This window comes from Manis pentadactyla, chromosome X (genome assembly GCF_030020395.1).
Source record: "Manis pentadactyla isolate mManPen7 chromosome X, mManPen7.hap1, whole genome shotgun sequence".
Lineage (NCBI taxonomy): Eukaryota > Metazoa > Chordata > Mammalia > Pholidota > Manidae > Manis > Manis pentadactyla.
In genome coordinates, this window is record NC_080038.1 from 8,657,042 (window position 1) to 8,671,553 (window position 14,512).

Genomic DNA, 14,512 nt, shown 5'->3' on the forward strand with positions numbered 1-14,512 from the left:
GAGCTAGGTCTTTTTTAATATTCCTGAGTGACTCTTTTGGTAGACTTTTATTCCTTGGGTTGGTGTGACAGCCAATGAATGGCACATGGACCCTTAGGAAGATTCACAGAGAACTAGCAAGAACTTTAGTTACTGGTACTTCTGTCAACTACAGCCTAGGGGGTCGGTCATTTTGCTTAAGAGGTTTATGTCAGAAATGAAACATACACCCTCTCCTATAAACTTGATTTGCATACATATGTGAAATCTTGATGCTATTTAAGAATGACACCATACTGAGTACAAAAAAAGGTAGTATTTATGTTTGGTAAAAAGGCAAGTGAATGAAGCTATAATTTTATTTCATTCCTCTTAGTACATCTACAACTATTTCCACCTAAATAGATCCTTAAAATAAGCATACACAAGTATTGACTATTATCTACAAATATTTATTGTAACACTTAAACTACAGGAAGCCCTTGGCACTGATAGAAAATATTGATTCACTGTTAGGTTACAAAAATTTATACATAGCAAAATTTAATGCTCTTTACATAAAAATATTAGACTACTTAAACAAAACTTCCAAAACTTCCTGGTAATAGCTACCAGAATTAGAGAAGTAAAATTAGCCTTTAGACAACTGCCTCTTCTAGAACACTGGACTCTAACAGCACCTCCACTGCTGGAAAAAATATTGAAGTCTCTCATGCAACAGGAAAACAAAACACCAAGCTATTGTAGAACAACTGGTCTACACAGAATAGAGCTTCTCCCAATCAAAACAAAAAATTCAAGATCCAAATAAGCATTTTTAGGCATTAACAACAACACCAGAAAGAATCCAAATGAAATATTAATGTTCAAGTTTAATAGCATCTTGACAAAGCTGTGCTTCCTGTCATTTTATACATTTCTGCACATGTACATGTTTTAAAATCCAGGAAACAGCAAACCACAAGTTAATTCTTAACATGAGAATATACATTGTTAACCCTATATTACGCAGCCCCTTTTAAAAAGCACTGATGCGCCCAACACTTACACATATCATTTCATAAAGAACAACACAAAGCTTACCATCACTAATACCCAATACCTATACTCACTTAATGTTCTGGAACACAATGGTTTAGAAGGCAAGTTTCTTTTGAAAATGGCTTAAATGCAAGCAGTTTTTTTTGCTGAACATTGAACTTTATTATTCCAGGAAACTAAGATGTAGATAAGAAAAAATGAAATAGCAACTCTAAATTACTTAAGTATTCAAGTCTATAAAAGTAGGAGGCCCTGTGGTCTCTTTGTAATTAGGTCTTAGATCGTTGGTATGAAACTGTAAACTTGCTATTCAGACCACATAAAAATGGTTTAGACTGGTGATCATTTTAATAAGGTAACACTTCTTAAGAAAACCATATGTGGGACAAAATTCTATGAAGGATGTTGGGTCTTCTGTTGTAAAATATGTTCTTAGAAATTTAAAACAAAGACTCATTAAGGCAGAGCCGACATTTCCCAAGAATAATAGCGACTGAGTCATTTTATTAAAATCTATTATAAAGTAGATTCTGGAAAGCTTGTCAGTGAGTCGGACCCAGCTTTGGTGGTAGGCGTAGCAGGATTAGTGCTTAGCTCAGCATTAAGGAAAAGTAGGTTTCTGATTGGATCAGAAAAGTAATGTGTCCTGGACTCAGGGGACGGGTAAGTCAGCTTATTTTTAAAAAGTCAATTATAAGAATATCTTTGAGCCAAAGTGTAATAAATGTCAGCTGGCAGAAATGGAACATCACACCAATTCTACTTAGTCCCTACATAACTTTATTTGAGGACAGGGCATACGTGAATCTACGGTCACATTCCTTGATGCTGGCACATCCCGGGTCCCTATCAAGGAATACGCCATATTCCCACTGCCTGTCTTGGTATGATTGCTCTAGCAATAAATGTGACCATGCCACAAATTTCAAAAGGATGAACAATCATTTTGTCAAAGTGTTGCCTTTTAAAATGGCTAGCATAAAACCTCCGATACCTGTTCTAAAGAAAAAGATTTACCTACTGGAAGGTTTTCCTAGAAATACATCCCAGCAGCTTGAGACAGACAGTGAAGTGTTAGTTTGCACTTATACATTAGTTTGTTTGGTGGGATACACATCTGTGCTGCAGAGCAGCTGTCTGATGACTTGTCAGAGCTGTAAATTCGCCGGCGGAAACACTCTGGCAGACATTTATGTGTAAGAATTGAGTTGTTCTTTTGACCGCGACTGGATATCTTGCAGTTCCTGCTCTTCCTTTGCTCTCATATCTTGGTAAGCCTGCATTGTGCTTGCATCCTTTAAGTAAGCCCAGTTAGAAGACAGTATCATGAGGAAGTGGATCTGGAAAAGAAGGGTGAGCATGATGGCTAGTGAGCATGTCAGAAGGCAAAGCAAGCTGCTAGGCAGATTAGATGGGCTTTACTGTAAAAAGGGCCAAGGTTATTCTGTATTAATACTTCTCTTGCTATCAGAGGCATCAGATACTGCGAGCATGCTCTACCAGTGTGCTTAGTATTAAAAGGCTGAAGAAAAGTTAGTATACAAACATAATGAAAAAAATGGCCAAAGTTATTGTTAAAGAAAAGCAAAAATGAAATACGAGAGTGTTTTTTTTTTACCATTTTGAGAGTAATTTTAAAGACTGATGCAGAAGTTCAGGAACACGTTATGCAGTTACTTTAAGTGTACTGCATAGATCTTTCCTCTCTGTGGATAAAAAGCAATTCCCCTAAAGGCCTAGAAGTATGAACAATGCTTATTTTAAGTAATAAGCTACATATTTAATGTGGAAAAATTAAGTGAATGTCACAACCAAGTACTATTAGCAAAGCATGCAGGCTCTGGACAGTGTTTAAGTAGTGAAACTACATTTTCATTTTCTAACTGCCATTATTTCATTTCACAAAACATAAAAATCCTTATCATTCTTTACAGGTGATGTAGCAAACACTTCTTTCCCACTTATTTCCTCATCTTTCTTGCAAAAATCTACATCTCAAGTTCCTTATATTTCATATTTCCTTCTCAACATATTTGAGACTTTCAGATCCAGGCACAGTTGCTCTTCCCATTGAAATCTGAAGTGCAGTTTGAGAACTGGCTATGAGGAGTCAGTTACTACTCACCAAAACACCACAACTTAAGGTCATCACTTTTAGGCTCTGAAAGGAATGACTGTGTTGTGCAAAAACACACACACACAAATCCTTTTCTCAGAGAAAACAAATGGGTGGCCTTTATTTTTCTTCACATTTCCATCTGGTTTCTTTGAGGGGGATTTATTTGGTAGCGAACAAAGTAATCAAAAAATGTTTTTAATCAGATATTTTCCAGAAAGTCTGCCAAAACAAAATCCAGATTAAAATGGAGCTCTTCCATTTCATCTTCACTTTTCATCACTGAGATCGGTTATCAAGAAGCAAAAACAATGGAAAAGGCAGGCATTCCAAAATTTTAATACTTGAAATACTGCTCAAAGTTTAAGAAAATTAATGGATGCTCACCAATGTCAGTAAATAACTGAATCCTTTTCAAAATGTAGAAATAGCCAGATCTCATTATTTTGTAATTCATGTACGATAAGTCATTAATCTACCATGCAAAATGAGTACTAAAGCTATTTACAAATTAGTCTGACAAAACTGCCGAAGCCTAGGCTCTGCTTTAGTCTGGGGTGTCAGTGATATTTCACGCTACCCAAGTAGAGCTCTCTAAAGCTCCTTGTTGGCCTTATACAATTTAGAACTTAGTGCAGCAATCTTCCCGACTCTTAAACTTCAAAACCGCATAGTTATATGTAGTAGCCATCATGTAGATCAGCTGGTGGAAGAGAACAAAACAGGACAGTAAGATACAGGCAGTCAGGGCCAGTGCCATGGCACTGTTACACTTGGGCTCAGAGCCTCGGGTGTGTTTTCCCATTTATAATCGTAACCCAAGGTTTTTCCTATCTAGCACACAAACTTTTTCCTTACTTCACATGTACAAGTCCTCGGTTCTGCCCTCCATACATGTACTAAGACGACTTGGATGTGTTTTCAAGAATGAGAAAGAGCTGGGCCAACATGAGAAAGGTGAAGCTAAATGCTCTCTTTCCCCACATCTTCCCCAAACTGCCTACTCAGCGGCAGTTAGTCCTGCTCCTGTTGCTCAGCCCAGAGAACAGGTCACCACCGTGATTGAACAGGTTGCTGTTTTCATGGAAGGAGTGACTCAATGTTTGGAAAAACCGGGAATGACTCATTTCTGAGCTGGGATTTGCTCCTTGTACTAGCAATCTTAAAGTTCTTGGAATCACAACCCAAGCCCTCCCAAATGACACATACACACACACCTGTACACCCGTGTGTGTTCGCAGTTCCACTCTTGCCAATTTGCTTAGGAGCTGAAGTTTCTCAACCAATCAATACTCAGGGTGCTTTCCAAGTCCTTCACGGCCATGTGGAGTGGTGAAAAGGCTGTCCCCCACTGAGGTCAGTCATGGCAACACTGCGTTCTTGTGTCAGCGCTTAAACTATACATACATGTCCTTTTTGAAGTCCACTTAATGCCGTGTATTTTTCAGTTTTGCTCTTTAAATGCTCCCTAATCATAGTGCTAAATGATCCTCATTCAGGAGTGAGTTATAGTCCTGGTGACCGTGAATTCAGTGTTAATGTATCAGCAATCTATACTAAATAGGTCTTAAAACAGAAACACACAAGATTGTTTTGGTTTGATAAAAAACGGTGTGACCAGAGGCTCACCAAAACCTAATGCTGTGTTTCCCCTCGTATCTGCTAAGCCAGTGTTTGCAGAGACTTCGTAGAACACTGCTCATAAGAGGATCAGCTGTGCATGTAGGTATATAGGCCTGTTCCATTTGGAAATTAAGGTTTCTTGGCAAGAAATGGGTAACGCCTCACGTGAGCCTCTGTTCAGGAGTAAAGTCATGAAAGTGAGAGTGAAACACGCAGCGGTGCCCTGTGCCAGTCCTAGCGGGCCCATGTGTGGGGTGCTGGGGCCCTCTCTGCGTTCTACAGAACCAAATGCATTACCGACAGCTGCTGCCACGACAGCCAGCACGTGCTTTCTGCAGTCTAGCCACGCGCTACATTTCCAAGGTGGAGTCCCAGGACCGTTTGCTGGAAGGGAGACCTGTCCTGGTAGACTGCAGGGAAGGCGAGCTAGACTAGGCAGTCCTGGGGCCACTACTCACCAGGGCAATGACGGTGGCACCAGCTCCTGCACAGGCCACAATGAACAGGTGGTAGGACATGTAGAACTAGGAAAGAACAGGGCACTGACGTAAGCATTTTAGGTGGAATGGAATGGCTTGCTTCATCTTTCTCCTCTAGTGCTGTTTTCTGCAAGGCAGGGTACAAATGGGCACTCCCTATAAACCTGGTTTATAACCTTGCCTGCAGGGTGTCCATTCAGTCTGAGTATCTGGGCCTCACAGTGTATCATAACACTCCTGCACGACTGCAGCATGCAGCCAAGCTTTGAACCAGCCCAGTCAGTACGGGCTGATTATTTCAGTAACTCATCTGCTTTCCAAAAGCATGTTAGGATTCTCTTAAATATGCAAGCCCCCACTACTGCACTTAAGAATTCTCTTATAAACCAGTGCCTGAAGGATAAGCTAGGGCTGAGAGATTTTAACCCAAAATGTGTTAGGGTTTATTTCCAATTAAGAGTGAATAAGAAAGAACTGTAAATCATTCTAGAAATGTAATTGATTAACTGTGACTTGATTTATAAAAATTTGGTATATGAAAACTAAATGTTCATTTGTTCAGGGACAAACATTCTACTTTGAAAAACTATCTGAGGATGAAAGAGAAGAATCAGTGTATTCAGATTTGTAGGACTGGGATCACTCCCAAATTATTGCCCAAAGTGACAGCTCTCTGATTACGAAGGAGCCTCAGTGAATGGGCTGGGCCATGTGAAATGGCTATGTTCTAGTTCAAAAACGGCTGCACAGTGGAGATGATTACATACAGTTCAATCTTACGAAGTCTGTGAAAAATAGCTTTTAATAGCATTTGAACCCTCCAAGGGAACCTTCTCCTCTAAGTGACCATCTCTGAGCCCTCCAGCAAGGGTGGGGTTTACCTCATTTGTGTTGCAGATGTTCTCCAGGGCAGAGCCACATATTTTTCCTGGGAAAGCATTCCAAGGAATGATACCTGTGAAGTGAATCCCACTATGTTAGTTTTAGTGCAAACTACAGTGCCCCGTGCATTAGGGTCATCAATACTGGACCTACCTGCCTTCTGCAGAACAGGCTTTTGGGGATAAATAATAAGTCCAAATTGGACAATATCAACTAGTCTGTAAGAGATTTAATTTTCAAAGCTAGGTTGTCTCTAAAATGAGTTTATGCACTATAGTTAAATGGCTGCAGGATAACCCCCTGCTAAAGCATTTCATCATGCAGAGGCCAAGGACCTTTCCCCATGAATTTCATGGTCCATGGCCTTGGCACTCAAGCTTTTTGTTAGTGGGGTGCCATGAGCTAAGTTTTGGAATTGAGAGTCTGTGCTCAGAAAGTATCACGCGGCCTGACAGAGTGATTTAGATTATGTAATTTGGTCTCCGGCACCTCTCACTTCATGGAGCCCTGCTCCTCTGCAGTGACGTCACCCCCTGGGCTGCCGTTCCTGGTGCTAAGGCACAGTTTATGTACGTAAATATTAAACCCAGCTCAAATTATACTTCTCCCAGGAAGCAAGGCGGGAGAGTAAAGGAAAATAAATCCCTTATTCCTTCTATCCTTGCCCTGGGCAAGAGTGAGTCTGTATGCTTCAGAAGAATGAGAAACGACAAGTCCCCAAATTGTTAGTGAAACCAGTGATTTACAATGTTGTTTAAATGTTTATTTACTAATATTCTAAAAATCACTTTTAGGCCCTGTTTTCAGTCCATCATAAAGAACAGTGTGGTTGAGCCTTGGTCTTTATAAGAAGAGATTAGGCCCATGGGCAGTTCCATATCAGGTCATTAGAGGAGAAGCTGAAGATAAGACCCCAAACTGAAAATAGGCATGTCTCTCCAGAAAAGCTCTGAAAGAACAGTTACTCTTCTTCCAGTCTGGTGAAGAGCTCCTTTTTCCCCCTTGGCAGTTGTTTCTGCAAAGAACAGGACTTCCTACCATCCTGGCTCCAAGCAGTAAGTAAACCCCTTACCCAAGATGCTGCTTTCCCTGGTTCAACCAACAGGAGGAGCCGTGGCCCCTTTACTGCGAGGAGTCCATTAGAGAATAGGTCTGAGCAGGCTTCCCGCAGCTGGCTTTTCTATACATTCTGATGACTTTAAAATCTGTCTGGGTTTTATGTGTGTGTACAGATAAACTTCAGTGTAACTGTACAGTACAGATGAACTTTCAGCAATGGGTCATTTTTCAAAATGACCACAAGTGGGATGTGCAAATTGCTTGGATTATCTATCACCTGCAATGGTTTGGATGGAACAAAACTGAAGAAAAAATATAGAGGATATGCAGAAGTCTTTTTTGATTGAGCTGCATTATAAAAAGTTTCTTTCATTACATACTAAACTTGAAAATATGACAAAATTTTGAACCCACCTTTTAGCAACTAAGAGCTTTAAAAGCTGTTTCCCTCCTGAACACAAGAGCATATGGAGAGAGAGCATGCATTGCTCCAAGGGAAGAATATATGCACCAGGCCTGACCAGGAGACCCCCGTGTAACAATAAGGTCCAGATGTATATACCCAAGAGGATAAAAATTGGGGGGATTAAAAGGAGGTACCGTATTGCCGGATATCCACACAGATCTGCTCCACACCAGCTGTCCCATTGGTCTGGGGAGACTTGATGACCTCACAAGTTGACCATATGTTGTAGAACATAAACACAGGCACCGCCGAGAAACCAAACACGCCCAGCCAGGCCACTCCCAACACGTAGGTGAGGAAGACAAACTGAGCCAAAAACAAGGAGAAAGAATTGTCACTGACCCAGGCAAGGCGAATCCCTGGGAGGAGGGCTTACGCGCTCCCAGCCCCATACGGAGCCTACGGGATGCCTTCAGAGCACCACGGACAATAGGAGCGGAGAGCCAGGCCTGGCAGCTGGGCCGAGGTGCTCATGCTCTCCAGAGCCGTAGGATCAAGAATGTTACTGTCGGAAGCCACTTCAGGGACATAGCATGTCCACTGACCCCAAGCAGTGGTCTCCCTTGTCCAGAGATAATCATTAGTAAGAGGGCCTTCCAAGTCATGCTCTTTCTGAAACATCAGTTCTCCGTGTACCTTGGGATGGTGCCTGGACACTTTCACAGGCCACTGGATTATACCTTCGTATTAATTTCTCAAAAACTACCTTTATTTTACATAGCACAGAGCTTCATATAGCAAGTGCTATTTTACCACCTTTCTCAAAAGGAACTTCACTAGTTTTATGATCATATGACATTACTAATAGCATTAGATGCTTGGCCCTTTATTAGAAGTTTAAAGTGGCCTTGAACACAACTCAATGTGCAGTGAATCTGATAAAATTCTATTTCCCTCTAGTTTTCAAGATTCAAAACAGCTCTACAGGCAAATCAATGGCTGAGAAAAGTCTTCCTCGTGTTTGCCCCCATGTCACGGGCAGTTTCAGGAGGCCTGCAGTCACAGTGCTTTACTTTCTTGAGAACCTCCCTGACCACCAATTTTCAGAAAACTTTGAAAGACTGTTCAAAAACATTGTTTTTGTCTTCTCAGAATGTGCACCCACAGAGTGTGGGGGGGAGGGTTTGGAATTCTAGTTTGGCTTTCATTTTTTTTTAAGCTTATGCGGAAGACCTGAAGTTTCCATCTAAGTTTCCAAACTGCAGGAAATACCTGGATGATGTGAGGTGGGCCTGGGGGTTAGGCTCAGACAGGTGACCTCCTGTCGGTCACCATGGGAAACTGCAGAAACAAGAAGCTTTTTCTTTTCTTTCAAGGACATTTTGTAACATTTGCATTTCTAAGAATATTCAGAAACAGATTTCCACACTGCCATACCCCCTGCCTCCCCTTTATAACTGCATTACTCCAAACTAGGGTTCCTTTTTCTTACCTTTCAAAAGAATATTTTCTTTCTGATAACACCACAAAGACTTGCAGAAGGGCTGGTGGTTCTTTGCTTGGTGAGGCTTCCCTTCCTGCAGCTGTCAGAGCTCCAGAAGGGCAGGCCAGGGCCCAGTGGAGAGACCCCTTGGGGTCGTTCCTGTCATGGTATCCTCAGGCATTCAGACTGGCTTCACACAAAGGCCCAGCCAGAGCAAGGCCTTCTGGTGAGCAAGGGCAGCATGCATTTGTCACCCAGCTTCACTCGACCTGCGGTTGGCGCATTGCTACGGCCATCATCAGCCCTCCTGTCCGCTACGTCTCCCTAGGCACGCTCCAAGGCCGCTCAGGTCAGTGACTGCCCATCAACACCACCACAGGGCTCAAGGCACACGTGACCCGTGGGGAAATGAAGATGGCCCAGGGTCCCTCCACACAGCAGTGGCTTTCCAACTTTTTAGAACAAATCTTTTCTTTAATAAACTTTACCACATACAACAGCTAAAAACGGGTTGTGTCCTCCAAGCGGGGCACTGGCACAGGAGCCCCAGGCGCTGCGGCACAGGCCTCTCCAGGGCAGCCTGCTGCCTCTGGTAAAAAGCAAACTGAGGCATGCACCATTATCTCCAGAAACATGAACGTGTGCTGGGCACACACTGTCCAGGGGGGGCCCACCGGCAATGTACCTGGGAGGCTCTGCAGCCACAGCGGCCACCCTCTGCAGGAGAGGCCTGCACGCACAGGCATCAGGTCTGGTTGCTGACGGAGGCTCTGGCCCCCTTGTTTAACTGCTTTGCCCACAAAGCCCCTGTAAGGGCTCCCAGGACTACAGTGCTGAGCTGCAGGCAGTTGCTGATTTCATGCTGGGCCTTACGGAAGCTGGACCCCTTTGTTTTTGAAACTTGATGGGTAGAAGTGAGGAGGGAAAGCTGTCATTTGAAAGCTGCCAGGAGTTTTGGAGGGTTTCCTCCACTTTTTGTTTGCTATTTGCCCTTGTTCTTTTAAAAGGTGCCTCCTTCCCCGGGAATCAAGCATTCCCCTGACTTGTAGCCATGTACTCTTACTTTTTAAAAGACAGCTTTATCAAGATATAACTTGATATCTTGTCCACTGACCCCAAGCAGTGGTCTCCCTTGTCCAGAGATAATCATTAGTAAGAGGGCCTTCCAAGTCGTGCTCTTTCTGAAACACGACTTTTAAATTCACATACTCCCTAGTTCTGCAAACTTCTTAAGAAGCCAAACTGAGTTTTAAATTCACATACTCCCTAGTTCTGTGAACTTCTTAAGAAGCCAAACTGAACTGAGAATCCAGTTTGGGGTTTGGAATTGGAGAGGTTCAGGACAACCACCAAAGAGTAAGATTGCTCAGCAACTGAGGAGCAGGTTTCATCTCTGTAGGTCATTTCTTTTAGGAGCACAGTTTTCTGAAATGACACTCTGTGGAGATTATTTGTCCCTGGGAGCAGTGTATGCGTGCGTGCAGGTATGTATAGGTGTGTGTTCTTGCTCAAGCATTTATGTACAGAGATTAGGCAAGCAGATCTAAGGAGGCCGGCAGACAGCAGAAGCCCGCCCGGACCTTTCTGAAGTCCCACAGATGAAGTCCTTCAGGTGCACTTCAGTGGTGGCGTGTGGACCCATGCAGCTTATGCTCTGATGGACTGCCCTCGGATCTGGGCCAGGACACAGGGCTGGGCCCAGACGGGCTGCTGTGAATGAGCAAGAGCCCAGGAGGGCCAGGAGCAGGGCCCTGGGCCCGGCCAGGCCCATGGATCCCAGCAACCGTGGGCTTCTTGGTGGTGTTTCCTTCTGGCAGCCCCCTGCCCTTTGTTACACTGACAGCCTGGTGTTGGGGCTGCAGGGGGTCAAGGACTGGCCGACCGCCGTCAGATGACACTACAGGCCAGAGCAGCAGCCTGCAGCAAAGCAGCTCAGGGTGGCGGGAGGCAGCCTGCCCAGGGTGGGGCCGGCCGAGGGGTCTGGGCAACATGTGAGGCTGCCTGAGAAGTTTGCAGAGATGGCCCGGTAAAGAGGCCCTGGCCCCGAGCACCTGTGGGATGCAAGCTCGGATGGCTGAGGTGGGCATGCGCAGGAGGACTGATGGAGGCCGGCCCCAAGGTCAATTAAATCATCCGGATGTTTGGGGGCACCTCCTTGGCTGAAGGCTTCCTTCTTCCTTGTACCCCACATCTGCCTCTGGCCACTCCTCCCTCATTCCCCACGAAGGCTCCTTTCCTCCTCCCTCCCTAGTAGCCTGTGGCTTGCCTCAGGGTTCCCTCCTCCAATCATCTTGGCATGGACTTGCTCATGCCCGCCACTTTCCCATGCCCCAGCCCCAGCCCGGCATGCAGCACCCCCAGCCCCGCCCCCGCCCCAGCACTTGTGCTGCTCTAGGTAACTCCCCCCATGGCTGCAGGCACAGGGCAGCGGGGTTGGCACCGCCCTGCAAACACGGCCTGCACAGCCCACCTGCCTGCCCTGACCCTGGTGCTCACCTGCTTCATCCCTGCTCCTCTTTGCTGTTGATTTCATTCCCAGCCTGCCACTCAAGGCCTTTCCTGACCTGGTCCCTATCCCCCTCTCAAGCAGTGTCATTCCCCAGCCCCTCTGCTGGGCTGTTCCAGCCGGCCTGCCCGGGCTCCTGGACTGCCCCCCTTTCCTGGGCCTCTCTGTCCTGCTCATGCTCGATCGCCTTCTCCTGTCGCGAGTGGGGCAACTTCCCCACCCCAGCCCACTGCAATGCCCTCTGATTCTGCACACAGCAGCGGTGCCCCTCTCCCCATGCCCACTGCCCACTGCCACATTCTCTATTTCTGGTCCCAGGCCATTTAGCGAAGGACTGAGAAACTCAGCAGGAACCAGGGGCCAGACAGCAGCAGCAGAGCCACGCGCTTTGGTACAGTTTCCCTAGGACCCAAGGGTGGTGAAGGGACATGCAAGCTGCCAGTGACAGGGCTGCCCCGGGTAGGACAGCGCCTACCCTGAGAAACCTGACGCACCCTTCGTACCCAGGCTCACATCTGCTCACCAGGAAGCACACTACAGTCTGCGTGCCTCCCTGAGCAGGACTCGGGAATGCTGGCCTCTCCACGTGGTGTACGCCAGCCTCTGCGTCCTCTCCCAGCCAGAACAGAAAGCTGGGTGGGGGGCCAGCACCCAGGGAGCCCTGGCCTGCAGTGAGGGTGAGTGTTTTCCTCAGCAGAGGGCCCACAGTCTTCCTCAGCCGGCCTGGGGTTTCCGCCTCCGCATCACGGCTTCTCTCTTGACTCCCAAATTATTTTCTTTATACCTGAGCACTCTTTCAAATGCCAGACCAACACAGCTAGCTGCTTGAGGGCTTTTTGATGTGAATTTGCCATAATAAACTCTCAATGTGCCCCAAATCAAACTCCATGAATGCCTCTTCCCTGCTAGCCTCTCCACCCACGCTGAATTTCCTTTTGTGACCCAGCACTTTGTAACCCTGGTTTCTCAGGAGCTCTTAGGCTTTGTCCTCCTCACCAGAGGTCAGCAGACATCACCTGCAAAAGGCCATCTCAGGACCAGTTTTGGCTTGTGGGCCACAAAGGGTCTCTGTCACCCCACTCAGCTCTGCTGTTGGGGCAGGAAAGCAATCACAGACAATGTGGCAGCTGATGGGTGTGGCTGGGCGCCAATAAAATTACTGGCAGTCATTGAAACTTCAATTACATACAGTTTTCGTGTGTCACAAGATATTTGTTTTTCCCCCCAACAATTTAAGGGTACAAACCATTCTAGCTCATGGGCCATACGATACCAGATGGCGGGCTGGATTTGACCCAAGGGTTAGACCCCGGTAGCCCCTGACCCCTGTCTCACACTATAAGGTTCTTGAGGATCGGAGCTTATGTTTTTCATCTTCATACCGCAGTGACTAGCAAAGTCCCCAGCTAGGTGCTCAGTAGAAAAAGTGCTTGGTAAATACTCCCAGAAGGGTTGTGGCAGTTTATCAGAGTACATGCAAGTCTCTATGGCCACAATCCATACTCAAAGACAAAGGGACAATAGGAAAGCCATCACTTTTCACAGTGGGAACTTCATGTTTGGAAAATCTTCTGAACCCTTGTTACCTGAATGTTTGTAAGGGAAATGTTTACTACTTCAGCCATAGGTTTTCATTTATTATCAATAATATGTTGAAGGTTCTTCATATTCCTAACTCTGAATTGCTAAGAATATTTGTGTCATGGACTCTATCCACTCTGTTAGCTTGTAGCTTTCACCAAATACAAAGAAATGCCTAGAGGTGTGGCTGTGGTTGCATATCAGACTGTCAGGTTCATACTCACCATTCCGCTGATGCACCGGCCACAGGCAGTGGTCTTAAACTCCCCGTGCAGTTCTTTCACGGCACTTGTGGTGTAAAAGCCTTCTGCCAACAGAATGATCCCATACAAGAAGAAAAAGGACGCAATGCCGTAGATGACATACTGCATCAGCTGTATGCTATGAAAAGGAGCAAGAGATCTGTAAAGTGGAGTTCACTGCATGGTAGACAGACTAGGTTTTTTGGCCTCTGGAGGGAGGACATGAAGGTGACATTCCTGTGACATCTCCCACCCCTCTGATGGCTTTGGTGGCAGGCTTGTGGGGCATTCCAGGCAGGCCTCTGCTCACTGCACAGCAACCCGGGCCTTTCTTTTGAGGTGGGCAGCCTTCCCAGGCAAGGGGAAAGGTTCCTTCGGTCAGGTCCAGGGGCCCAGGTCTGGTATTCACCTACCCAAGTCCTGGTAGGAGGGTTAGAATCCTCCTTTTGCATATAGGTTAACACCGGCCTTGAGGAGTTGAGTTACACCTCCAAGGACGCACAGCTGGTGGCAGGTTGGCATTTGAACTCTGGTTCCATAGACAACATGTCCTTTCCGCCATATCACAGTGCCACCCAGCCAGGCCTAGTGGTTGGCACCATTCTGATGAAACTGCTAGGTAAGCCCTCGGGGCTCAGGGAGCAGCCCGACCAGATGCTGGTTGAATTGAGATTCTCACTATACAAGTGATAATACGTGAAGTAGGTTTAAGATACAGAAAGTTAATTCACAGCTAACTTTGTCCTACAAAGGCTTTCAAAGACCCAGACGACTATTCCTGAGCTTCTGGCTGCCCACTGGAACCACCTGGGGAGCTTGAGAAAATACTGACGCCTGCGTCCTATCCCAGATATTATGACTGAATTTGTCTGGGAGGAGGCATGGGCAGGGGCATTTTTTAAAGCTTCTTGGAAGTTTGAGAGCCACTGATTAAGATGGCTAGCTACTCAAATCAACACGCCTTTCCCAGGTTACTCATGGTAAATACTCCTTGATTTTCTTTGCACATACTTTGCACTCAATGAATTCTTTGTCTTGGTTGATCCTCCTTATACCCCACCCCTGCTCATTTCTTTTGATATTTGTGAAGAGATAAAAAGATATAAAATTCCCTA

At 45.6% G+C, this 14,512-nt stretch overlaps 1 protein-coding gene across 8 annotated transcripts in view; it reads right to left on the bottom strand.

Moving 5' to 3' along the window:
- Positions 1-831: 831 nt before the first annotated feature.
- The window catches only part of GPM6B (glycoprotein M6B), a 142,997-nt gene continuing 129,316 nt past the window's right edge, over positions 832-14,512 (bottom strand). For 4 of the 8 annotated variants that reach the window (XM_057496101.1, XM_036912957.2, XM_036912952.2 and 1 more), the window contains 5 exons: positions 13,380-13,536; positions 7,780-7,951; positions 6,120-6,193; positions 5,218-5,283; positions 832-2,360 (listed from right to left, as the gene is read on the bottom strand). In XM_057496101.1, coding sequence (XP_057352084.1) covers positions 2,211-2,360; positions 5,218-5,283; positions 6,120-6,193; positions 7,780-7,951; positions 13,380-13,536 — 619 coding nt within the window. In that variant the 3' untranslated portion in view covers positions 832-2,210. Of the gene's footprint in view, positions 3,840-5,217; positions 5,284-6,119; positions 6,194-7,779; positions 7,952-13,379; positions 13,537-14,512 lie in introns of all 8 variants that reach the window. The other 4 variants (XM_036912953.2, XM_036912956.2, XM_036912954.2 and 1 more) reach the window with 3 other exon arrangements.